The sequence below is a fragment of the Gymnoscopelus braueri genome (genome assembly GCF_963280865.1).
Source record: "Gymnoscopelus braueri genome assembly, chromosome: 6".
Taxonomy (NCBI): Eukaryota; Metazoa; Chordata; class Actinopteri; order Myctophiformes; family Myctophidae; genus Gymnoscopelus; species Gymnoscopelus braueri.
The window spans coordinates 12,394,572-12,422,491 of record NC_137607.1 but is presented as its reverse complement, the minus strand read 5'-3'; the positions used below and the strand labels follow the sequence as shown (position 1 = coordinate 12,422,491).

At 37.6% G+C, this 27,920-nt stretch overlaps 1 protein-coding gene across 1 annotated transcript in view; it reads right to left on the bottom strand.

Annotated features, from left to right (window-relative positions):
- Positions 1–917: 917 nt before the first annotated feature.
- The window catches only part of cdh24a (cadherin 24, type 2a), a gene marked incomplete at its 3' end in the record, with an annotated part of 105,910 nt that continues 78,907 nt past the window's right edge, over positions 918–27,920 (bottom strand). Inside the window, exons 15-20 of the mRNA XM_080430452.1 lie at positions 13,302–13,357; positions 12,750–13,193; positions 11,753–11,863; positions 1,960–2,271; positions 1,461–1,589; positions 918–1,001 (exon numbers count right to left, since the gene is read on the bottom strand). Coding sequence (XP_080286578.1) covers positions 918–1,001; positions 1,461–1,589; positions 1,960–2,271; positions 11,753–11,863; positions 12,750–13,193; positions 13,302–13,357 — 1,136 coding nt within the window. The remainder of the gene's footprint in view (positions 1,002–1,460; positions 1,590–1,959; positions 2,272–11,752; positions 11,864–12,749; positions 13,194–13,301; positions 13,358–27,920) is intronic.

Here is a 27,920-nt window from a genome sequence, read left to right as displayed (position 1 = left end):
CATATAAAGGTTAGATATAAGAAGCCATATCATTTCTTCCTCAGGGGTTTAGCGTATATGCAGCACAGTACTAAATATATTAGTAATATAATATAGGCAAACATTGTACTTTTACTCCACTACAATGATTTGAAAACTTTTGTTAAAAAGTCACTTTGCAGATATAACTTATTACATTATAAAACATACATTAACCACTTAAGCCTTATTTTAAGCCTAGGCTATTTATATACATAAAATGTTTCAACTCAAATACTGTAGGTTGACAGTATAATGTTCACAAACAGGATAACTTTATTAGACACTTAATTCACACAAGACATTTGTCTTGGTTTGTTGTATTCAGTTAAAGGAGCACTTTTTACAACTTCATCTTCATGTAATTGACCCTTTGTCAAGTCCCGCCCCTCTTCTCACCCATTGGTTGCTGTTGCTTAGTGAGGACCAAAAATACATGAACATACTGTAGGTTGCAAAGGGGTGAAGTGGTCCTTTAAATGTGTGTGTGTGTGTGTGTGTGTGTGTGTGTGTGTGTGTGTGTGTGTGTGTGTGTGTGTGTGTGTGTGTGTGTGTGTGTGTGTGTGTGTGTGTGTGTGTGTGTGCGTGCGTGCGTGAGCGTGCGTGCGTGCGTGCGTGCGTGCGTGCGTGCGTGCGTGTGTGTGTGTGTGTGTGTGCACGCACACATGTGTGTGTGTGTGTGTGCGTGTGCATGCGTGTGTAGTGGGGGGGGGACTACCTATTAAAAAAAAGTCCAAATCAATCCATCTTCTGTGAACCTGAAGCTTAGCTTATTTCAATTTATTTAAGCTGTTTTGACAGAACATGTTTAACATTACATTTACGTCAATTCAGTTCATATAGCTAATAACCCATGCTCCCATTCCACCTCCTCATGCTTTTCCTCCTTTTCGTCATCGTCACTGTGGCTGAGATTTGGTCTCTGGCGTCTCCTCCATGCGTGGCATGTTGTATGAGAGATGAAGCAGCGTGTTGTACAGACGCTGACAACACAATGAAGAGAAGGAGTTATGAAGGCTCGACACACACCCACCTTAGGTGTAAAGTAACTAAGTACATTTACTCAAGTACTGTACTTAAGTACAATTCTGAGGTATTTTGACTTTACTGGAGTAGGCTACTTCCCATTTTCAATACTTTTACTTCTACTCCACTACATCTCAGAGGCAAATGTTGTAGCCTACTTTTACTCATCTACAATTATTTGACAACTTTAGTTACTAGTTAATTTGTAGATTTTGATTATCATTACAAAACATACATTAACCACTTCAGCACTATGCATACACTAAGTGAGGCTCCCCTCATATCTGCTACTTTATGGGTTTGTTGTGTTTGTTATTTTGGCCTGCAGGTTCTGACTTATGTGTTTACTTGTAGCGTTAGAAATAGTGTAAATATATTTAAGTTACATTGAGTCTGTCAATATGGGTTCACCGTACCTGATGATACTCATCACCCAGTCGTTTTAGCTTCAGTAGTTGTGGTCCGAGGGCAGCGTTTGCGTCCAAGGGTTCAGCTGCCACTGATGGAATGCTGTATGAGAGCTGAAGCAGCATGTTGTACAGAAGCTGACAACACAAATGAAGAGAAGGAGTTATGAAGGCTTATTACACAGCTTGGTTGAATGCTTGATTCTGATTGGTCAATCATCAGTGATTATTTATTGATAATGACCGGTGAGCTCTATAACAGACTGCTGTCTAATCAAAGACTCAGAGCACCTGCTCATGTCAACCTGCACTGCTTGGTTTTAGCTATAATCCAACATGAGAGCCATGTAAATAAATGTACAATGTCATTTACAACTAAACGTTGCTCTCAATAATGTTTTTGAAAACATTTGAAGTGAGAAATAGACGCTGACTTCTGTGTTTACTTGTACAAATAGTGTAAATATAATTAAGTTACAATGTGTTTGTCACTATGGCTTCACCGTACCTGATGATACTCATCACCCAGTCCTTTTAGCGGCAGTAGTTGTTGTCTGAGGGCAGCGCCTGTGTCCATGGGTTCAGCTGCCACTGCTACAGGGCCAGGGGCAGCAGTTTCAGGGGCAGCAGTTTCAGGGCCACCGGGGACCAAGGTTTCTGGGCCATCGGGGACGGGGACCAAAGTTTCTGGGACATCGGGGACGGGGACCAAAGTTTCAGTTTTTTTAGCTGCATTAACCTTAGCGAAAACCCGGAATCGAGCTTCAATTGGGGCCAGGAGAACCAGGATGGACACAGGGAGCAGCAAACACACCTTCATCTACAAACAGCAAGAATGAAGAAAGAAAGATAGAACAGAGTTTTTATTTCAGTTTGGGACAGTGATCGTGCTTTTTTGATAAAGTATTAGTACTTAACTACAATCATTTAAAGTTTGCTTAGCTGCACTATATAACTTTCCTCTTCTCCATCGGATTTGAACCCGGTTTCCTGCCTAAGAGCTGATTTTGTGTCAGATCCTGTGTCTAGGTGAGACATGAACTTTGACACGATCTAAATGTCTCAAAAGTTATATTGTATTAACATACTCTACCATACATAATGTATAAGTTATATTGTATTAACATACTCTACCATACAGATTGTATAAGTTATATTGTATTAACATACTCTACCATACATAATGTATAAGTTATATTGTATTAACATACTCTACCATACAGATTGTATAAGTTATATTGTATTAACATACTCTACCATACATAATGTATAAGTTATATTGTATTAACATACTCTACCATACATAATGTATAAGTTATATTGTATTAACATACTCTACCAAACAGATAGGATAAGTTATATTGTATTAACATACTCTACCATACATAATGTATAAGTTATATTGTATTAACATATTCTACCATACATAATGTATAAGTTATATTGTATTAACATACTCTACCATACATAATGTATAAGTTATATTGTATTAACATACTCTACCATACATAATGTATAAGTTATATTGTATTAACATACTCTACCATACATAATGTATAAGTTATATTGTATTAACATACTCTACCATACAGATTGTATAAGTTATATTGTATTAACATACTCTACCATACATAATGTATAAGTTATATTGTATTAACATACTCTACCATACATAATGTATAAGTTATATTGTATTAACATACTCTACCAAACAGATAGGATAAGTTATATTGTATTAACATACTCTACCATACATAATGTATAAGTTATATTGTATTAACATATTCTACCATACATAATGTATAAGTTATATTGTATTAACATACTCTACCATACATAATGTATAAGTTATATTGTATTAACATACTCTACCATACATAATGTATAAGTTATATTGTATTAACATACTCTACCATACATAATGTATAAGTTATATTGTATTAACATACTCTACCATACATAATGTATAAGTTATATTGTATTAACATATTCTACCATACAGATCGTATAAGTTATATTGTATTAACATACTCTACCATACAGATCGTATAAGTTATATTGTATTAACATACTCTACCATACAGATCGTATAAGTTATATTGTATTAGCATACTCTATCATACAGATTGGATAAAATTACATTTTATTCATAAAAGAAAAGTTAAGTAAACAATATTAAAACATTAAACTGAAGATAAAATGGACTCACCGTTCAAAGCTTTGTGTTTGTCCTGTTGGCTTGTTGCTTCTGAGCTGAATGTCAATCAGAATGAGGAGCTGGACTTATAAACACTCACCATGACGCTTAACTGTGACACCATGCTTTATCAGGACACTGCATGTCCAAGGATACTGTTATCCCATTCAATCCGGGAACGCATCTGTGTCATTTTTAGATTTCTTTGGCTATTCAAAAATAGCAGATCTACAAGCTCATAGCGCGGCACCGAGTGCCGCGCTATGAGCTTGTAGATCTGCTATTTTTTGTACTGTTCAAGTCTTTGAATATATATTTTTTTAAAGCAAACATTTGTTACTCAAATCTTTGCCTCTGGGGATTCTACATTATGTCTTCTAAATCCTAACAGTTTTTTGACAAAACATATATTGCTATAATATCAGTGGTGCTCAAACTTTTTCATGTCAAGGACCCCAAATCTGAAAATGTTTCGTGCCAAGTGACACCCTGTGAGCTTATATGTGCTATTTTTCAGAACCATTGTTCTAAACCAAGAGTTTTCTCAAAAAACTGTTATATACCGTATAGCTAAAATCTAAAATGACACAGATGCTTTGCCGGTTTTACGGGTTAAGTTAAAGCAGTAGTTTGAAGTAACTAAGTACATTTACTCAAGTACGATTTCAAGCTACTTCGACTTTACTTGAGAATTTTACATTTTTGATCATTTATACTTCTACCCCTTTACATGTCTCAGAGGCAAGTATTGTACTTTTTACTCCGTTACAATTATTGGAAAACTTTAGTTACTAGTTACCGTACTTTTCAGATTATTATTACAAAACATACATTTGCCAATTAAGACCTGCATTATACTTATACACAACGCGTCACAACACCATGGGATCTGCCAACGCGTTGTGAGCTTGTAGATCTGCTACTTTCAAAGGATTTTGAAAAAAAATCCTTTGAAAGTAGGGGACAATGCGTCGCGATGCGACGCATTGTGAGCTTGTAGATCTGTTATTTTCAAAAGAACTTTATACATACACAAACTTATTAAAACTTATGAAACATTCTGCATAATGTTAAGTATATTTTGATACCAATACTTTTGTACTTTTACACAAGTACATTTAGAATTCCATACTTTTGCTTTTACTTGTAAGAGTATTTCTACATTGCAGTATTGATACTTATACTTAAGTAAAACATTTGATACTTTTTCCACCACTGAATCTAGGTCAGATTATGTGACCAGAAGACATGCCAGTCATAACAGATAAACAAAGGAGCCGGGAATGATACAGTAGACAATAAAACATGATGTTCTACACTGTAGATGAGATGTATGTCCTTCAACAGTTACATGTAGTATCTTTAATATCCTGATAAAACTGTGATTGTGTGACTCACACATAGATCTGTATGCTTACCAGTAGGCCTACAGACACAAACAAATATATTATAACGGTTATTACATGCATATTCAGTACATATACTGTATTTTTCACTGTATCTTTCTATATCAAAATCATGAATTTACATTTTTGCTTGATTAATTCATTTACATTGATTAATGTCAGCTTCTTGCTTAATTTACATATTTTTTTTCCTGAGCCAAATATCATAATAGTTGTACTTAAATTCAGTGATAGTTTATTTATATCAAACCACTTCTTTAGAATTGTCAATTCTCTCTCTACCACATTCTGGAGCTGCTCCAAAATCTCCCCAGAACAGGTTAAATGGTATCGTCGGCAAAAAAGACTCATTGTAACAGGGTAGACACTTTGCAAATATCATTTATGTATAAAATGAATAGCTTTGGACCAAGTACAGAACCTTGCGAGACCCCATATATTACCCTAGCTCATACATGGGCAGCGGGCGGCCTGGGGGCCACATGCGGCCCCCACCTTCACTTAATGCGGCCCGCAGTTTAATATCAGATTACTGATATATATATTTTTTTCAGGATTCCATTTCAAAAGTAACAAAAATAGCAGATGTACAGTAGATCTGCTATTTTTGCTACTTTTGTGTGACAAGGAATGGCGAAAAAAGTTGAAATACGGAGAGACAGTATATGCAATGTGGCTGTCTGGAGTGAGTGTGGAAATATAGTGGCCCTCTCCATCATCAAAGTTGCCCAGCCCTGCCCTAGATAAATCAGATTTTGGGTTATTTAATTGTACATATTGGTTTCGGTCGGCAAGGTTATCTTTTCAACCATGAATGGGCTGTCCCTCTTACACCATATATCTCTCCAGCTTATTTAATAACAAGCTTTGATCTACAAGCTCACGTGTTGCAGGGATTAAGTGGTTAACGTATGGTTCCATGGGGTCCTCAGCTAAATGAGGAGTTTAAAGACTTAAATCCTTAGTTGACCGGATTCCCAAGGGCCCCCTCCTGTTTTCACTCTACACTATACATCTCCACCAAAAATAACCAATCTACAAGCTCACAGCACGTCACAATGTGACCTGCTGTGAGCTTGCAGATCTGCTATTTTCGCCAAATGTTAGCCACGGAATAGCGATGCTAGGATTCAAGTGGTTGAACGCTTAAGCAACATTACATTTTTCGTCTATTCAAAAATTGCTGATATGCAAGATCACACACGTCATTGTGAAATTGTAGATCAGATTTTTTCTTTTTTAATCTCCGGGGTCCCTGGCAGTAAATCTTTTCAAATGGGGGTCCACGGCCATTTAGGGGTCCTTGAAAGAAAATGTTGAAAAGAACCACTGACACATAATACAGGTCACATTATGTCACCATAAGAAATGTGAGTCATAACAGATAAAGAAAGGAGCAGGGAATGATCCATTATGAATGAAGTACACAATAAAACATGATGTTCTACACTGTGGATGAGATGTACTTCAGCAGTAACATGCAGTGGTGGAAAAAGTACTCAGATATTTTCCTTAAGTAAAAGTAGCAATACCGCAATGTAGAAATACTCTAAAAGGCCTGTATTCAAAATGTTACTTGAGTAAAAGTACAAAAGTATTGGCATCAAAATGTACTTAAAGTACCAAAAGTATAAGTACTAAAATGTTTGAAAATAGCAGATCTACAAGCTCATAACGCGTCGTGATGCGGCGCGTTGTGAGCTTGTAGATCGCCTATTTTCAAATAGCCAATGTGTAAAATAGGGCTAAAGTGGTTGATGTATGTTTTATAATCTAATAATTTATATCCGCAAAGTAACTAAAGTTTTCAAATAATTGTAGTGGAGTAAAAGTGCAATATTTGCCTCTGAGATGTAGTGGAGTAGAAGTAAAAGTATTGAAAATTGGAAATACTCCAGTAAATTAAAAAACACCTCAAAATTGTACTGAAGTACAGTACTTGAGTAAATGTACTTAGTTACTTTACACCACTGGTTATATGCTCTGCTTTGATGTCCTGCTAAAACTGTGATCATGACTGTTACGTCCCCGGAGGCAACATAAGTTAATGGGAATGAAACCCATTTTATATCAAACTTAATATACAGACATTAAAGAGACTTAAGGAAAACAAATGACACTCGGAGCAACTCAGAGAAATAAATATAATCATCCTACCTAAACCTAACCTTGATTTTGAACCACTATAACCTAACAAAACACAAAATAAAAGTACAACAAAACTCATTCACTTATGAGTAAACAGTAAACAAGCTATTTTATCCTCTATTATCTCTATTCTTATCTAATCTAACAAAACGTGACTTCCATGGCCCAGTGCTCTCATAATATAACACAACAATGACTAAGGACTCAAAACACACAAACTAAATAACACAAAGAACAACACAGAGTGCATGTGTGGGTGGACAGCATTAAACCATTAAAACCAGGAATGCGGTCTGTCTGTGTAACCACTTAAGCCATTATTTCATACTTTGGCTATTCAAAAATAGCAGATCTACAAGCACCAAGTGCAGCACTATGAGCTTGTATATCTGCTATTTTTGAAAAATCGTGAAGATTTGTGCAAATCTTAATGTATTTTCATAGCGAACATTTTTTAACTCAAATCTTTGCTTCTGGGAGAACACAACATTTTCAGATGGGAGTCGGCGGCCAAATACATTTCTGGGGGTCCTTAATATGAACAAGTTTGAGAACCACTGATATAGTAACATACGTTTTTCAGAAAGCTTTTAGGATTTAGAAGACATTTTATAGAATCGGAACCTCAGGCCATAATGGGTTAATATGTAGTGGAGAAGCTTTTGTTTGTAATGACAGCTTGAAGACGGTTCTTGTATGAAGAAACAAATGGCCCACACTGCTCAGTGATTTTGGTCCATTCTTCTGCACAGATTGTCTGTGGGATCCTCTACCGTGAGTGTCTGGGGGATCCTCTACTGTGAGTTCTTTCCACAAATGATCAATCGGATTCTAAGTCAGGTGAATCAGAATCAGAATCAGAATCAACTTTATTATTGCCACATGAAGTTCCTTTGTTTTAGTTTTTCCATAAAAATAGAAAGGATAGGAAGAAGATGGGTCAGTTGGGAACAATGGGAAGAGAGAGAAAGATGAATAAAAACAACAACATGGGCCTCATGCAGCAATAAGTTCCTAATGATTCCTCTTACTTTTCTTAAGTGAATTCGATTTGGGCTTCAACTCAACCGGGTCCGTTTGGGTTAGGTTGTAATTTCAGGCTGGTTGAAAACTCTGAAGCAGTTGTTCTCAAACATTTTCATGTCAAGGACCCCCAAATTGACATGCATTTGGCTGCAGACCCCCATCTGAAAATATTTTCTGCCAGGGAAAAATGTTCAAAATGTTTCGAAAATAGCCGATCTACAAGCTCAAAATGGCCAGTAATGGGACGCGTTGTGAGCTTGTAGATTGGCTATTTTCAGGCCATCCACAAGTTTCCTAGGCTTGGTGGGCATCACTTCCTGTCGATTTGATCAGGTATCAGGGATCAAATCGACTGGAAGTGATGCCCACCACGCCCTAGGAAACGTGTGGATAAAATAGGGTTAAAGTGGTTAAACTATTCCACGTTTGCTGTGGACCCCCTGGAACTCCCTCAAGGACCCCTGGGGGTCTCCAGACCACACTTTGAGAACCACTGCTCTAAAGATATGATAAAAAATATTATTGTAATTTAAATCCTATATTATGCAACTGTAGAACTGAAGAAATTCTTCGAGAATACATTATTTTTGCACAAACATGTCACACTTAAGAACTCAAAGGACACCCTAAGAGTGCTCTTCAGTGTGCGTAGATTCTGTTCTTACTTAAGAACAGATCACAGCTAATAAAACATTGGAGTATACCAAAATCTTCTTAAAAACTTCTTAAGTGGGTTTAAGAAGAAATGTCCTCTTAAGAACGGTTGCTGCATGAGGTCCATTTATATACATATTTACACATAGCACATGCATTGAAGGGAGCCATTCTGACACCTTGATTTTCTTTCTCTGAAACCAGTTGAGAATCTCCTTTGCTCTGATGTGCTTTGGATCGTTGTCCTGCTGGAAGTCTCCTCCTCATCATCTGGTGGATGACAGCCAGTGGTGGAAAGTATATATTCACTCAGGTATTGTACTTAAGTACAAATTTGAGGTATTTATTACTTGGAGTATTTCTTATTTTCAGTACTTTTACTCCACTACAATTATTTGACAGCTTTAGTTACTAGTTACTTTACTTTGAATATTTAGAGTATTATCCCAAAACACATTAACCACTTCAGCCCTAGTGGATATTTGAAAATATCAGATCTGCTATTTTCAAAAGATTTGTATACATTTTGAAAACTTGTGAAATGGGACATTCTGCATAATGAGTACTTTTGGTACTTTAAGCATTAGCGAGCACTACTTATACTTTGTACCAGAGTATTTCTACATTGTGGTATTGCTACTTTTAATTAGGTAAAAAAAAACACATTCATGTCAACAACTTCCCGGCACATTGCTCGATTCAATGCTCCTTCAATTAACCCATTAAGACCGGGAAAGGATCTGTCATTTTAGATATAAACCACTTTAACCATTATCTTATACAGTACTTTGGCTATTCAAAAATAGCAGATAAGCACAGAGTACCGCGCTACGAGCTTGTAGATCTGCTATTATTTTAAATTATTATTATTTTATTTTTTTACTCAAATCTTTGCTTCTGGGGGTTCTACAAATGTCTTCTAAATCCTAACAGTTTTTTGAAAATAATAAATGGTAAAATAGCAGTGTGGTTCTCAAACTTTGTAATGCCAAGGACCCAAAATGATATGTATTTGGCTGCGGACCCCCATCTCAAAATGCGTTGTTCCAGGGACCCCACAGAAGTAAAGCAAAGATTTGAGTAAAAAAGCAGATCTACACGCTCATAGCACGGCACTCTGTGCCGCACCATGAGCTTGTATATCTGCTATTTTTGAATAGCCAAAGTATACAATAATGGTTAAAATGGTTACACAGATATGCGTTCCCGGTTTTAATGGATTATGCGCAGCCCCGCCCCCACACCATGAGGGGGGGGGGGGGGGGCTTCCACCTCTAAACTTCACTGTAGTAACTCTGAGGACCCCCTAGGGGTCCCGGACCCCCTGTTGAAGACCCCTGATGTAAGAGATCATTACTATAGTATAAATGTGTATAGGCCTATTACATAGAGACAGAGAATACAGATATATACATAATGTTTCAACTCAAATAGGTTTACAGTGTAATGTTCAAACAGGATAACTTTATTAGACACTTGTTTCACACAAGACATTTGTCTTGGTGCGTTGCATTCAGTTAAAGGAGCACTTCACCCATTTACAACTTCATCTTCATATAATTGACCCTTTGTCAAGTCCCGCCCCTCTTCTCGCCCATTTGCAGTGTTGGGAAAAAAAGTGAAAGTACCGATACTGCAATGTAGAAATACTCTGTTACAAGTAAAAGTCCGGAATTCAAAATATATTTGAGTAAAAGTACATAAGTATTGGTATCAAAATGTACTTAAAGTACCAAAAGTAAAAGTACTCGTTATGCAGAAGGTCCCATTTCACAAGTTTTCAAATGTATTTGAAAATAGCAGATCACAAAGCGACGCGTTTTGAGCTTGTAGATCTGCTATTTTCAAATTTGCCAAAGTTAAGATAGGGCTGAAGTGGTTTTGTAATACTAATCAAAATTTACAAATTAACTTGTAACTAAAGTTTTCAAATAATTGTAGTGGAGTAAAAGTACAATATTTTCCTCTGAGATGTAGTGGAGTAGAAGTAAAAGAATTGCAAATTGGAAATACTCAAGTAAAGTACAAGTACCTCAAATTTGGACTTAAGTACAGTACTTGAGTACATGTACTTAGTTACTTTCCACCACTCCCCATTGGTTGCTGTTGCTTGGTTGGACAAAAATCCTCTCTCTCTATCTAATACTTGTTTTTCAGTTGCCTCATATTGATATATAATGTATTCAGCTCAGAAACGGGGGCCTTTTGCCTAGAGAGCAGGGTGTTTTTTCGCTCCCTTTACATATATACTTTTTTTTGCACAATAACATCAAATGTAATGTTTCACCCAAGAACCAACATGTACATATTGAACTAATGACAACATGTATTTGAACTGGAACAAGAAATGTTCAAAATGTTGTATTTAATGTATTATTAGTGCGAGAACAATGGCTTCTATTATAGCATGCTAAGTAACTTTCCAGGAAGAGAAATCCTGCAGTTTCTATTATCGTCCATAGATGATGTCATCTGAACCGTCCACAGCACTCCTCTGAGTAGACAGAAACGGTACCACATTATAACGAGCATTAGTGAGGGCCCAAATCCATGAACATGGTGTGTGTGTGTGTGTGTGTGTGTGTGTGTGTGTGCGTGCGTGCGTGCGTGCGTGCGTGCGTGCGTGCGTGCGTGCGTGCGTGCGTGCGTGCGTGCGTGCGTGCGTGCGTGCGTGCGTGTGTGCGTGCGTGCGTGTGTGTGTGTTTTGGGTGGGGGGGGGGGCACAATAAAAAAAAAGTGTACAAAAAAAGTCCAAATCAATCCATCTTCTGTGAACATGAAGCTTAGCTTATTTCAATGTATTTAAGCTGTCTTGACAGAACATGTTTAACATTACATTTATGTCAATTAATTCAGTAATATCTATAAACCTGCTGCCATTCCCCCTCTTCCTTTTTGTACTCGTCCTCCTCAGTGGTCACTGGCGTCTCCTCCACGTGTGGCATGTTGTATGAGAGCTGAAGCAGCGTGTTGTACAGAACCTGACAGCACAATGAAGAGAAGGAGTTATGAAGGCTCAACACAGACCCACCTTAACCAGTACCATGTTTATAGTTGTTGGTCATTCATGTGCAGTGGTGTAAAGTAACTAAGTACATTTAACTACTTTTACTTCTACTCCACTACATCTCAGAGGCAAATATTGTACTTTTACTCCACTACAAAAAAATATGTAAACTTTAGTTACTAGTTACTTTGCAGATATAAATCATTATATTATAAAACACATGAACCACTTTAGCCCTATTCTATATATAGGCTATTTGTGTTTTGAAAATAGGCGATCTACAAGCTCACAACGCGTCGCATAGCGACCCGTTATGAGCTTGTAGATCGTCTATTTTCAAACATTTTAGTACTTTTACTTTTGGTACTTTAAGTAAATTTTGATGCCAATACTTTTGTACTTTTACTCAAGTAACATTTTGAACGCAGGCCTTTTAATTGTAACAGAGTATATTTATAATGTGGTATTGCTACTTTTACTTAAGTAAAATATCTGAGTAGCCTACTTCTTCCACCACTGATCATGTGTATATATTTGATGTACTAGTAGTTACATAATAGTCATTCATGGGGGTGACACTAAGGTGTGTAAAAGCACTTGCCCAGCCTTCGGGCAAGTATGGCTCATGTTCTACTCGTCTACTCGTCCCGGAAAAATAGAAATTGTGTGTGTGCGTGCATGGGGAGGGGGTTGCTTGTGTAGTGTATGTACAAGTGAGTCCCAGTTTATGTTGTTTTTGTTAATTTGGCCTGCAGGCTCACCCAGGTTCACTTATAGGTTCTGACTTTTGTGTTTACTTGTGACAAATAGTGTAAATGCAATTTAGTTACAATGAGTCTGTCACTATGGGTTCACCGTACCTGATGATAGTCATCACCCAGTCCTTTTAAATCCAGTAGTTGTTGTCTGAGGGCAGCACCTGCGTCCATGGGTTCAGCTGCCACTGCTAGAGGGACAGCAGTTCCAGGGACCACAGTTTCATGGACATCGGGGACCACAGCTTCAGGGACATAGGGAACCACAGCTTCAGGGACATAGGGCATGGGGACCCAAGTTTCAGGGACCAAGGGGACCACAGCTTCAGGGACAGAGGGCATGGGGACCCAAGTTTCAGGGACAAAGAGGACCGCAGCTTGAGGGACGGGGACCCAAGTTTCAGGGACAGAGGGGACTGCACCTTGAGGGACGGGGACCGCAGCTAGAGAGAGGACGGCAGCTTCAGGGAACAAAGTTTCAGGGGCATCGGGGACTGGGTCCAAAGGTCCAAGGCCATCGGGGATCATACTTTCAGGGACATCGAGGACCTGAAATCACAAGTCTCTTTTAGGTTCCAACGTTTATGTTTACTTGTGTTATAAATAGTGTAAATGGGATTGTGTAACAGTACATCTGTCACTGTGGGTTCATCTTACCTGAATGGGTGCCTCATATGCGTTCTGGTCCCACACCTCCCACATTTCCTCCTTGTCTTTTCATGCAGAAAATCATGGAAGAAGAATTTCAGCAAAGTAAAGACTTTCAAAGGTCCACAGCATAAAAAAGACATTGGGTGATTTTTTTTGTGGCTGGATACTGTGCAGAGTATCAATCCAACCACAGATTGATGGTTCATTAATCATCATGCGTTAAGAGTTCAAAATAAAAAGACAATGTGGTGAAACTACCCTTTAAATCACCTCCTGTAATAGTTTTCAAACTGTTTGTTTGTGTCCAGTCCAAGGCATACTAAATCTCAACACCCTCCTGATCATATCCGTACAGAATTGCCTCTCTCAATCTCATTTAAACATTTATCATTAAAAAATCAACCACTTTAATCATATTCATACTTTCACAATTAAATAGTGAAAACATTTTGTTGACAAATGGTAAAATAAATGGTAAATGGTGCATTTATATAGCGCTTTTATCCAAAGCGCTTTACATTGATTGTGCCATTAACCCACACAAGCTCACAATGGGTCGCAATGCAACGCGCTGTGAGCTCATACTGTACATAGATTGGTTATAAAAAATATATATATAATAATAAAATACTTTTACATTTAAAAAATGTCACCTAGAATGACATGCCAAAAAATAATGATTGTTGAAAGTAGTTAAAATATATTTATTTTTAGGGAATATATATGTGGGATGTGTTGGGAAATGAGTGCGTCCAAAAGTACTGAACATGACTTATTATTAAGGCTCAGTGATAACCCATTGTCAAAATAAAACCCTACCTTTTGTATATCGTCAGGCAGAAACCTCTTGTACCAAAATGTGTACTTTTTGTGTTTTTTCATACATTAAAACTCATTCAGTGCCCACATTTTTTTATATTATATCACCCCTGTGCCAAGGCCAAAAATACATTGTAAAAAAAAAGTGCTTAGGAAGCGAGATACAGCCTTTTTCTGTAAGATGTTAAACAAAAAGTGAATGGAGCAGCAAATCTTCAAATCATGATATCTTGGGTTCTGAACATTTTTTTCCAAAAATAAATACAAATAAATAAATATATATTTTTTTAGATTTTTTTATTATTTTTTTTCATGACGTCGGCGACGTCATTGGCACCCTGGGCTTATAAAAACGTGACGTCGGTGACGTCAATGGCACTGAATGAGTTAATGCCCTATCTGATCACACTAAAGCGTCACACAACATCATCACATCTGCTGCTGTTCCTATATCTTTGAATTTGGATCCAAAGGTAACAGTTTTGGACATAATGAGGTTTCCACCCGACAGAAACGATATACTATATTGTCGTAATAATGTGTGGTTGTCACGCCAACACACCGGTTGAGAACAGTGTTGCCAGATTCTGTGAGAGAAACAAGCAACCAGGTCTAGGAAAACCCGCCCCAAAAGTAGTGACTATGGGCCACATGAGCACTTTCACATAATACATCAGCTATTTAAAAATAGCAGATCTACAAGCTCACAACACGTCGCGATGCGACGCGTTGTGAGCTCGTAGATCGGCTATTTTCAAATAAAATCTTGCGGGAAATTATAACAAGCAGATCTGGCAACACCGGTTGAGAAGCACTTACTTAAAAAAACTGGAGGCCTGTCAAGAGGATACTGAGGAGAGACCAGTGGAGCCAGGAGAACCAGGATGGACACAGGGAGCAGCAAACACATCTTCATCTACAAACAGCAAACAATGAAGAACAAAGAAGTTCATAACAATAATATAATTAATAAAATCAATCAATCAAAGAGTTTTTTTTTCCTTCAGTTTGAGACAGTGATCCTGCTTTTTTTGATAAAGTATTAGTGCTCAACTATACAATCAATTAAAGTTTGCTTAGCTGACACTATGTAACTTTCCTCTTCTCCATCGGATTTGATTTTTTTTTAATCTTGACCATCAGGTCAACATTTGTGTCGGATCCTGTGTCTAGGTGAGACGTGACCTTTGACACGATCTTGGTGTCTCAATAGAAGAGCAAATTATAACCACCCCAGTTGTATAAGTTATCTTGTATTAACATACTCTACCATACAGATTGTATAAGTTATATTGTATTAACATACTCTACCATACAGATTGTATAAGTTATATTGTATTAACATACTCTACCATACAGATTGTATAAGTTATTATTGTATTAACATACTCTACCATACAGATTGTATAAGTTATTATTGTATTAACATACTCTACCATACAGATTGTATAGGTTATTATTGTATTAACATACTCTACCATACAGATTGTATACGTTATTATTGTATTAACATACTCTACCATACAGATTGTATAAGTTATATTGTATTAACATACTCTACCATACAGATTGTATAAGTTATTATTGTATTAACATACTCTACCATACAGATTGTATAAGTTATTATTGTATTAACATACTCTACCATACAGATTGTATAAGTTATTATTGTATTAACATACTCTACCATACAGATTGTATAAGTTATATTTGTATTAACATACTCTATGTTACCAATTAAGATTGTATAAGTTATTATTGTATTAACATACTCTACCATACAGATTGTATAAGTTATATTGTATTAACATACTCTACCATACAGATTGTATAAGTTATATTGTATTAACATACTCTACCATACAGATTGTATAAGTTATTATTGTATTAACATACTCTACCATACAGATTGTATAAGTTATATTGTATTAACATACTCTACCATACAGATTGTATAAGTTATATTGTATTAACATACTCTACCATACAGATTGTATAAGTTATTATTGTATTAACATACTCTACCATACAGATTGTATAAGTTATTATTGTATTAACATACTCTACCATACAGATTGTATAAGTTATTATTGTATTAACATACTCTACCATACAGATTGTATAAATTATATTGTATTAACATACTCTACCATACAGATTGGACAAAATTACATTTAATATATTTTAAAAAGTTAGGCTTTAAGTAAACAACATTAAAACATATTAAACTGAACATAAAATGGACTCACCGTTCAAAGCTTTGTGTTTGTCCTGTTGGCTTCTGAGCTGAATGTCAATCAGGAGGAGCTGGACTTATAAACATGTGGCTTAACTGTGACACCATGCTTTATCAGGACACTGCATGTCCAAGGATACAGGCAGTAGGATTTACTCAAGTACTGTACTTAAGTAAAATGTGAAGGTACTTTTACTTTACTTGAGTATTTAAATTGTTTGATAATTTATAGTTCTACTCCATTACATTTCAGAGGCAGATTGTAGGCCTACTTTGTATTCACACTTCACTACAATTACATGCATTTGAAAACTTTAGTAGCTTTTCAGATTTAGATAATTACTAAAAAAAACATACATTTACCAATTAAGACCTGTTTTATGAATCAGCTATTGAAAATAGCCGATCCAAAAGTTCACAACGTGTTGCGACGGGACGCACTGTGACGCGTTGTAGATCTGCTATTTTCAAAAGACCACTTTTTTTTGTGCTTTTACTTTGGTACTTTGAGTATATTTTGATGCCAATACTTTTGTACTTTATACTCAAGTAGAATTTTGAATGCAGAACGTTTACGTAACAGGGTAACGGAGTATTTTTTATATTGTGGTATTGCTAGTGAGTACTTCTTCCACCACTGAGTGAAAGTAGCAATACCACATCGTGGAAATACTTTGTTACAAGCGTCTCATGTTTGAGAATCACTGACATACTAGATGATATAGGTCAGATTATGTGACCAAAAGACATGCCAGTCATAACAGATAAAGATAGAGAGCAGGGCATGATACAGTATGAATGAAAGTATACAATATAACGTGATGTTCTAATCTACACTGTAGATGAGATGTACCGTATGGGGTTACCAACTGTCCCTGGAAAATTAACCCATTCAATCCGGGAACTTCAAATGTCTTTTAAACAGTTTTTTTTTTAAACGTATGTTGCTATATCAGTGGTTCTCAAACTTGCTCATGTCATGGACCCCCAAAATGAAGTATTTGGCCGCGGACCCCCATCTAAAAATATTTAGTTCCAGGGACCCCCCAAGGAGCAAAGATTTGAGTTACAAGTGTTGCTTTAAAAATAATAGTATATTCAAAGATTTGCACAAATTTTCACAAAAAAAAAAAAGCAGATATACAAGCTCATGAGCTTGTATATCTGCTATTTTTGAATAGCCGAAGTATAAAACAATGGTTTAAGTGGTTACACAGATGCGTTCCCGGTTTTAATGGGGTAAGGATTGGAATAGTCTCTTATTTAGAAACTAAAAGACGTGTCCCTTGTTAGGTGAACTGATACGGGACACACTTTTGGGAATCAAACAATGACACACACATCTTACAAGTTCAAACAGCTCATATACATAATACTATAATCATCTGTTTTTACGTCTGGAGACTCCTGTCCAGGACAGGGTTCAGACCAGTGTTGATTTCGTCGACTAAAACTGTGACATTTTTTGTCGACTACCTTTTTTTACTGACAAAAACTAAATTAAAACTAAATTAAAACCAAGCTACAATGACTACACTAATATTAAATATATTGACAATTTCGTCAACAAATAAAAACTAGACTAAAATGTTAGTGAGGGACTAGTGGAGAAGAGATCCAGTAGAACCAAAAGACAAGTCATTTTGTTTGGTTGCGCTCGGGTGTTACGCTCTGAAAGCAGCAGATCTACGAGCTCACAGCGCGTCAAGATCGGCTATTTTCAGCATGCAATCAAGTGTTCACGAGTACAGACCACGCCTTCAAACCAAACATTGTTTAACATTCTTTATTTAGAAAAGACGGAGATGGACCTGTCGGGAAAGGAATTGGTTATGCATGGATTAGATGATGGAGGGAAGGAAGGGAAGGAGGGTAGGGAGGAAGGGAGGCTTTAGGGGTGGAGATGTGGAGTGGAGATGAAGGGGGCGATGATGTGTAGACAGGGAGGTGATGATGAAGGGGGTGAGGATGAGGGAGTGAAGACGAGGGGTACGAGTTATCTAGTGAGGAGGGTAAGTGAAGGATGAAAGGTGTGAGGATGGTGAGAGGATGACTTGTGAGGTGAGCTGAAGGGAGTGAGAACAGAGGAAGGGGAGGTGAGGATGAAGGGGCATGCGAAGCCTGGATAAGGGGACGCAAATGAGTGCGTGGGACGAAGGGCGTCGTAGCCCTGGGGAGGGATGAAGGATGGGGCCCAGTGGGGGCCCCATCGCGAGGAGGAAGGGCGTAGCCCTGATGGGGGGAGGAAGGGCGTAGCCCTGATGGGGGAGGAAGGGCGTAGCCCTGATGGGGGGAGGAAGGGCGTAGCCCTGATGGGGGGAGGAAGGGCGTAGCCCTGATGGGGGGAGGAAGGGCGCGCGAAGCCCTGAGGGGGGAGGCATAACCATGTGGCTCCAGGGGGGGTGGAGACCTGAGTATTTGGCTTAGGGTCTGAGGAGATAGGCGTCCGTCTTGGCAGTAATCTGTGGACGCACCATCACTCGAGACCCCGTCTGGAACCTGAAGACTAGGACAGATCGGAGAGTACAGAAGAAAGGGTAGGGAGGGAGCGACCGCATGCCCTTGTTGGCGTCCCCGGCAGGGTTCAAAACCCACGACCTTCCACATGGAATATGCTCTATAATACAGGCTGTCAACCACTTAAACCACTTGGTAAAGTGGACTTGAGTTGTCTCTGTACTTTGGACCGCTTTTTTCTGTCTACACCAAAGCTCTCTTTGGTTGTAGATCTGCTATTTTTGGCTAATGTTTCCCCCCAGCATATGGATGCTGGGGTTCAAGTGGTTAATATAATATGCCAAAACTTAACATTTGATGTTTTTCTGGGCGTCCCTTATTTTTTTATCTAAAAGTTAAAGTACTCATTATGTAGAATGTCCCATTTCGCAAGTTTCCAAATGTTTTAAATCCTTTGAAAATAGCAGATCTACAAGTTCACAATGAGTTGCAAGGCGACGCGTTGTAAGCTTGTAGATCGGCTATTTTCAAATAGCCAAAGTACAAATAGGGCTGAAGTGGTTAATGTATGTTTTGTAATAATAATCTAAATCTACAAAGTAGCTAGTAATTAACATTTACACATAATTGTAGTGGAGTTAAAGTACAATATTTGCGTCTTAGATGTAGTAGGAAAAGTATTGGAAATCGGAAATACTGCAATAAAGTAAAACTACATAATAATGGTACTTCTGCCAAGCCAAAGTGCAGTAACTACGTTTTTGGACACACCAACTTATTTGTGTATCCCAAAGGTCAAATTAGCCTTTGCGATTTTGGGGGATAAACAATTACCGCAAGAACAGATGTACAATTAGTGTAATATCACTTATATGCCGATATCTCATTTGGCTGACCAGTTGAATCACTTTTAAACCCATTTTTCAGTGATTATTTTATTTTTTCGTAGTTACTGCACTTTGGCTTGGCAGGGCAACAGTACTTGAGTAAATGTACTTAGTTGCTTTTTTTTTTAAATGTTTGAGAACCACGGACTGATTTATTTTATTAAATGAAAAAATGATAAATGAAAAAAATGCATAATACTGTACAGGAGTAACATGACCATGTCTTATTTGTACAAGATCTTAATTCTCTTAATTTCATTTTGGTGGTGGTGCTGTGTGTGTGTGTGTGTGTGTGTGGGGGGGGGGGGGGGGGTGACAGAAAATATATAATCAATAATAGATATTATACAATTTCAGACCAGTGGTTCTCCAACTTTTTTAGCTCTCGACCCAAAAGACACATGTGATGGTTCCAGGGACCCAGCAGATGTGAGCTTGTAGATCTGCTATTTTCACTACTTCTTAAAGTTTAAAAATTAATACATTTAATTTAATTTGTGAAATGTGTTGTATGGGGAAAAAAATAAAACTGTACTAAGAACAACATGGGTCATAGTACAGTGTGTGACCAGAAGACATGCCAGAGAGTCATAACAGATAAAGAAAGACATGATGTTCTAGTGTAGATGAGATGTACTTCAACAGTTACATGCTGTATCCTTGGATATGTAGATAAAACAGTGACCATGGCTCACAAACAGATCTCTAATGTATGTTTATGCAGAGGAGAGTCAATCTGTACAGATACAAACTCAAATATAACTATAATACTGTACATTCTGTCAGTAGATTTACTCAAGAGTTTTTTTTACTTTACAGGAGTATTTCCAGTTTTCAGTACTTTTACTTCTACTCCACTACATCTCAGAGGCAAATATTGTTCTTTTACTCCACTAGAATTATTTAAAAACTTTAGTTACTATTTACTTTTCAGATATAAATGACTATATTATAAAACATGCATTAACCACTTTAGCCCTATTTTATACATACTGTAGGCTATTTGAAGATAGCAGATCTACAAACTCACTACGCGTTGCATCGTGACGCGCTGTGAGCTTGTAGATCTGCTATTTTCAAACATTTCAGTACTTTTACTGTTGTTACTATAAGTATATTTTGATGCCAATACTTTTGTTCTTTTACTCAAGTACCATTTTGGACACAGGCCTTTTACTTGTAACAGAGTATTTTTAAATTGTGGTATTGAGGCATTTACTTAAGTAAAATATCTGAGTAGGCCTACTTCTTCCACCATCATTAGTAGTTCTCTTGCCTACCTATGTTGAATGCACTTATTGTAAGTCGCTTTGGATGAAAGCATCTGCTAAATGACTGTAATGTAATGTAATGTAATGTAATGTAATGTATCAAGAAAATGAAAACAAGGCACTATATCAAAAAGGTTGCCGACCCCTGCTTTAGAATGAAAGAAGGCCAAGAACTCAGAACTATGGCTGCTGGCTGGAAGACCACCATACACCCGCCATTGGAGGTTGGCAGTGGTGGAAAGTACATTTACTTAAGTACTGTACTTAAGTACGATTTTGAGGTATTTTTTACTTTAGAGTATTTCCAATTTTCAATACTTACTTCCACTCCACTGCATCTCAGAGGCAAACATTGTGCTTTTACTCCACTACTATTTGAAAACTTTAGTTACTAGTTACTTTGTAGATTTGGATTATTATTACAAAACACATTAACCACTTCAGCCCTGTATACGCGTTGTGAGCTTGTAGATCTGCTATTTTCACATGATGCCTTTTATGCCTTTTGAAAACTTCAAATGGGACATTCTGCATAACGAGTACTTTCACTTTTGGTATATTTTGATGCCAATACTTTTGCACTTTTACTAAAGTAAATTCTGAATACCAGACGTTTACTTGTAACGGAGTATTTCTACATTGAGGTATTGATACTTGTACTTATGTAAAAAAAAACTTTGAGTACTTTTTCCACCACTGGAGGTGGGATGCTGCTGAGGCTTGGTGTGAGGCTGTCAATCTCAGATGGTGAGGAAAGCTGAGCAATGCACCAACACAACTGTCAGAGGAGCTTCTGTCTCTGGCTGAGGAGGAGAGGACAAGTGCTGGAGAAAGAAGGCCTACACTACAGTATAGGCTACAGTATAACTCAGACACCATGCTGTATAGGGGTGTCAGGGAGAGACGTCCCTGTCACTGCTCTCTCTGCCACCAAGACGGATACAGGAACAGTGGGCACCTGAGAGTCTGGGCACCTCACTGTGAAATTGGCAAAGTTTTTCCCCCCAAAATGTGGAAAAAGTAAAGAATAAAAAGTATGCTTTGGAAAATGGTCTGAAATAATGTTAAAGGGCAAGACCACTTTGGTAGAGGTTTGGGTTGTGTAGTTGCCTTGCCATGATGTAACTCCAAAGGTGGACAAGAAATCATAAATAATTGCTCCAATGATTAGAAATTGCTCCTCATTGACTTACATTGATTGTACGGTGAAACAGCTCTCACATTCACTCTTTTAGCACGTAAACGAACGCAAACAAAGTTGATTCAGACAATATAGAACATCACCAAACCCTGTTGATTTTGCTATTTTTATTAAGAAGAAATCCCGGACTGGATATGCGGATCCGGATCTTCAAATAGTAAAATCAACAGGAAGTTGACATTTGTATTAAAAGAATAAACAGTACTGGGTTAGGTGATGTACTATATTGTCTGAATCAGTTTTGTTTGTGTGCTAAAAGAGTGACTTTGAGAGCTGTTTTACCGTTTTCTAATCAATGGAGCAATTTTTTTTGATTTCTTGTCCACCTTTGGAGTTACATCATGGCAAGGTAACTACACAACCCAAACCTCTACCAAAGTGGTCTTGACCTTTAAGTATACATGACGTGAACATCATTATCAGACCTAAACTTACCCTTCATCTTCTCGTTTATGTTCATAATGACTGGATATCCACAGGTTTTGTAGCACTTTGTAGCAATTGTAGAGATATTAGGCCTTAAATGTCAGATGTTTAAGCATGTTCTAATCTTGTATGATACTGGCCTACCTGGACCACCCACCTGACCACAAAACTTTAATTGTCTCCATTTTATTTTTATTACATTATTTCTTTGGAAAAACATGTATAGAAACAATGTATAGAAAGTTTTAGACTTTAACTCATTAAAACTGGGAACTTTGGCTATTCAAAAATAGTAGATATACAATAGCGCGGCACCGAGTGCCGCGCTATGAGCTTGTAGATCTGCTATTTAAAATAATATTGTTGTTTTTTGGCAAATCTTTGAATATATATATTTTGTAAGCGAACATTTTTAACTAAAATCTTTGCTTCTGGGCCAAATACATATCATTTTGGGGGGGTCCTTGACATGAAAACGTTTGAGAACCACTGATATAGCGACATACTGTAGGTTTTTCAGAAACCAGTTAGGATTTAGACCTTCTACATTCACTGCTGTCTGGGAGGCATTGCACACATGCACTGCTTACTTTTGTACTGTAGGTGGCAGTGTGGTGCTATTGATATACTGTGAATGCCAGCCTGTGTTTATGACCACTCTCATCTTCAGATCATGGACAGTCCTTTGTAATTGTTTTTTAATCAATTTTAATTCAGATTATATTAAAACCTCGTCTGTGATATAATATCGTAATCATATACACGGCTCGATCCTACATACGCGTGTTCTGTAATAAAACTGTTTAAAATGTGATTATGCGAGAATTTCCCTGTCTTTCATTACCTATTATCCTCAATGAATGAAATCCACACCATTAGATGATGGCTGCTATGGGAGGCAGCTGTTATATTTCTAATAGTGATTGCATTACCATAATAATTCACTTTTATTTCATTCCATTCTTCTCCTCTATTTGATGTTGCCTGCGGATGAATCTTTCTCTCTCTCCCCATCTCTCTTTCCAGTGTGGCAAATCAGGCTTTCTTGTCAAACTTGGTTGAAAACATTGTATTGTCATTCATTAGGAAGGAGAAGGCAGGCTGATTAACATTGGATTTCACAGCCTTGTAAACAAAAAAGCTAGGATCAGTGTTGAACACTGTCAAATCCTCACTGATAATTTAACTCTGTATGGGTCCATTTGGTTCCATTTGCAGTGGCGTAAAGTAACTAAGTACATTTACTTAAGTACTGTACTTAAGTACAATTTTGAGGTATTTTACTTTACTTGAGTATTTCCAATTTCCAATACTTTTACTTCTACTCCACTGCATCTCGGATCCGCATATTGTACTTTTACTGATGACCATTTGAAAATAGCTGATCTACAAGCTCACGCATCGTGAGCTTGTAGATCTGCTATTTTCAAAAGATTTTTATACATTTGAAAACTTCATTTGATACCAATACTTTTGTACTTTTACTTGTAACAGAGTATTTCTACATTGCGGCATTGACACTTTCACTTAGGTAAAAAATGTGAGTACTTTTTCCACCACTGTCCATTTGTACACTCTCAGATTTACAAATGGATACATGAACACTGGGGATGTTATTGTGTAGAGCCCAATGCGGCAAAGTCTAACACAATACATTTGATCACATTATAATTGAATGCATTGTTTCAATAACTCATTCTAACAACTTCCAAAACAAAATAATAATAATGAGGTTTGAGAACAGCGGTGGAAATGAGTCGCGGTCAAGTGACAGCTTCTCTCGTTATTAATCAACAAACTGCGATATGAAAGAAAATGCATTCCTCTCTTGGCTGCTGCTGTTCCAGAACCCTGTGACGAAATGTTGGCTTTAAAGTGATGTGTTATGTTGCTTAATGTCATCACAGGATTTAAAGCTGCATTCCACAAGTTTCATATGGTTTTAAAGTGATGTGTTATGTTGCTTAATGTCATCAACAGGATTTAAAGCTGCAATCCACAAGTTTCATATGGCTTTAAAGTGATGTGTTATGTTGCTTAATGTCATCAACACGATTTTTAAAGCTGCAATCCAGAAGTTTCACTTTGAAGCCTGCTCCTCCTGTGTGAGAGACCAAAGTATCCACGGAATCCTGAGTTGACCAGTGATGTTGTGAACTTCAGGCAGGGCTACTTGTCAAACAGTGGGATGTCGTGGCAGACACCATGGTCTAAATGCCTCAATGAATAATAGTTATATTGTACTATACTCTACCATAAAGCCTGGTTAACATAATGTTTTCATGGAATAAAGCAAGATAAGATCTCATGACTGAAAACTTTTGTCAGGCCAAAGTCCCCGATCTGCCATTTGTGAAACTGAGTTAAAGGAGCCGACAATAGCACTGTTTCCTAAACAGTTAGCACAATATGTAGAGTTAAGATTAAACCTTACGTTCTACATTCCAGTTGATGAAATTGCAGATTGAGGCTTTAACCTTGGCTTTTTATGAAATATTCAAGACCATTAGGTTTCTTTTCGGGGAGGATGCTTCTAAACCAATTCAAACTCTTTAATCTAATATATTCTATTGCTAGTTGAGCACTTCAATTACTCTTTCATCTTAAAAAATAACTGAAAATAGCCAATCTACAATATACTTCTGTGGAATCCAAATGAATGAAATCAGTTGTGGCGTACTGAGAATTTAAATCCATTGTGTTTTATTCATACAAAATAGGTTCTGGATTGCAGCTTTAATCCATTAAGACCAGGGAATGCATCTGTGTCATTTTAAGATTTCTTTGGCTATTCAAAAAATAGCAGATATACAAGCTCATCACTCAAAATGTGCTAAAAATATTAGATCTACAAGCTCATAGCGCAGCACTATCTAATATTTTTAGCACATTTTTGAATGTCTTTTAAAGCGAACAATTTTAACTCCGATCTGTGCTTCTGGGGGTCCCTGGAACAACACATTTTGAGATGGGGGTCTGCGGCCAAATACATATAGTTTTTAGGGGTCCTTGACATGGAAAAGTTGGAGCACCACTGATATAGCAACATACTGTTAGGATTTAGATTTAGATTTTTAGATTATGTATTTGGCCCACGGACCCCCATCTCAAAATGTTTTGTTCCAGGGACCCCCAGAGGCAAAGATTTGAGTTACAAATGTTCAAAGATTTGCACAAATTGTCTAGATTCTTTTTCTTTGTTGCAGATATACAAGCTCATAGCTATGAGCTTGTATATCTGCTATTTTTGAACAGCCAAATAAATCTATAAAATGACACAGATGCGTTCCCAGTTTTAATGGACTATAAGGAGTGATATAGCAGTATTAAGCCTGTGGTGGAGGTTGGTGTTGCGAGGGTTAAATAAACAAGAGCCCAAACACAAACAGTGGCTGATGAAGAATCTGTATTCAAGGAAGTTATAAGGAAGAAGAGGGAGAAGAAATGAATAACAGAGCGCTCATCGCTTTAACAACGTAACGACTGAAACACTTAATTAACTCCCAGTGAGCGAGCAGCAACGTCAACTCAAAGTGAACGTCAACCTCAAGGAAGTTTTGCACCAAACCGGAGAACAACAATCACTGAAGCCGAGGTCGTTATGATGCATCTTATCTTACATTATGCAAATCGTTCACCGCACATCCCACGACAGCACCCAGTAGTAGTCTTATGAAAAAAACACGTATACTGTAGGTGTTTGTGCATGTTGCATATGTTGCGGTGGCTCTCAAAGTGGGGGTCCGGGGGGGGTGCCCGGGGGTCCCCAGCTAAATTAAGTTACAATTAGTTACTAAATTAGCATCACAATCATGTAACCATATGTTATACTTTGGCTTTTCAAAAATAGCAGAGCTACAAGCTCATAGCGCTCATACAGTAGCATGTTAGGACATTTTGTTTTGTTGAAATTTATAGAACGTTTTAGACATTTATTTTTAATTAACCCATTCAATCTGGGAACTCATCTGTGTAATTTTAGATTTTAGCTATAACCATTATTGTATACTTTGGCTAGTCAAAAATAGCAGATCTACAAGCTCATAGCGTGGCACCGAGTGCCGCGCTATGAGCTTGTAGATCTGCTATTTAAAAAAAAAATCGTGAATCTTAGTGCAAATCTTTAAAGCGAACAAATCTTTGCTCCTGGAGGTCACAGTCACAAAATGTGAGATGGGGGTCCGCATGTCAAATATGTATCATTTTGGGGGTCCTTCGCATGAAACAGTTTGAGAACCACTGGCATAGTGCAGTGGTTCTCAAACCTAAATATCATGTCAGGGACCCCCCAAAATGTATTTGGCCCGCGGACCCCCGTCTGAAAATCTTTAGTGCCAGGGACCCCCCCCCCCCCTCATACAATTTATGTTCTTAGAATGTTGAAAATGTATCCCTTTTTCTCTCTCAAAATGTTTTGTAAATAGCAGATCCACAAGCTCACTAGATTGGCTATTTTCAAATATTCAACGTATGAGGGTTAACGTGATTAGACTGATTTTTATGCTACAATAACACATTCCGCTGGGGACCCTCTCGAGGACCCCTGGGGGTCCTAGGACCCCCACTGACTTTGAGTACCACTGGCATACGTGTGTGTGTGTAGCGTAGTAGGTTGGTTGTGTTGACTTTGATGCTCCATGTTAATTCCATGTGGTGCGTTGGGACCCGCCGGGCAGGTGACCAAAATGGTGAACGTACTCAAAGCAAACATACGAGCTATGATGATAATAATAATAATAATCATTCTGAGAACGTTTGTGGCAGTGCCAGTGCCTATAGTACCGTATGCATATATGCATGTGTGGCCTTTTACAGTTGATTTGACTCACATTACCAATTCCAATTCACATGTAAAAAAGTTGCATTTGAGATATCCGAGTGTTTTCCGAGTGAGAGAGTGCCCTATTAAACTATCAATATTACATATCACCATTCCACTTAATATTTCACGAGGCCTATTTTTCCGACAATGCGGCTTTCAGGGCTCGCAAATCAATATTTCAGAAAGTGAATTTTTCATAACTTTAGCTTAGGAAAAAAAAAGGCTAAGTGCATTATTAATATTGGTTACAGCAACACTGGGTGAAAGTGACAGATTCCCCGTGCACACGCTTTTTTTTATACGCACAGTGGAGGTGACTTTACGAGGTGTGCATTGATCGCCGCTCGCAAAACCTGGGGATTGTACCGTACTGTGCCAGCCCAGCGCCGTGTGGCTGGTGTCTCAATGTGCGGGAGAACAAATAAAACATCAAAGATTCCGTCAGAAGAAGAGGCATAGTTTGGCCCCCGATGGCGTTAAAACTGCAATAGTCTCAAGACAGTCCG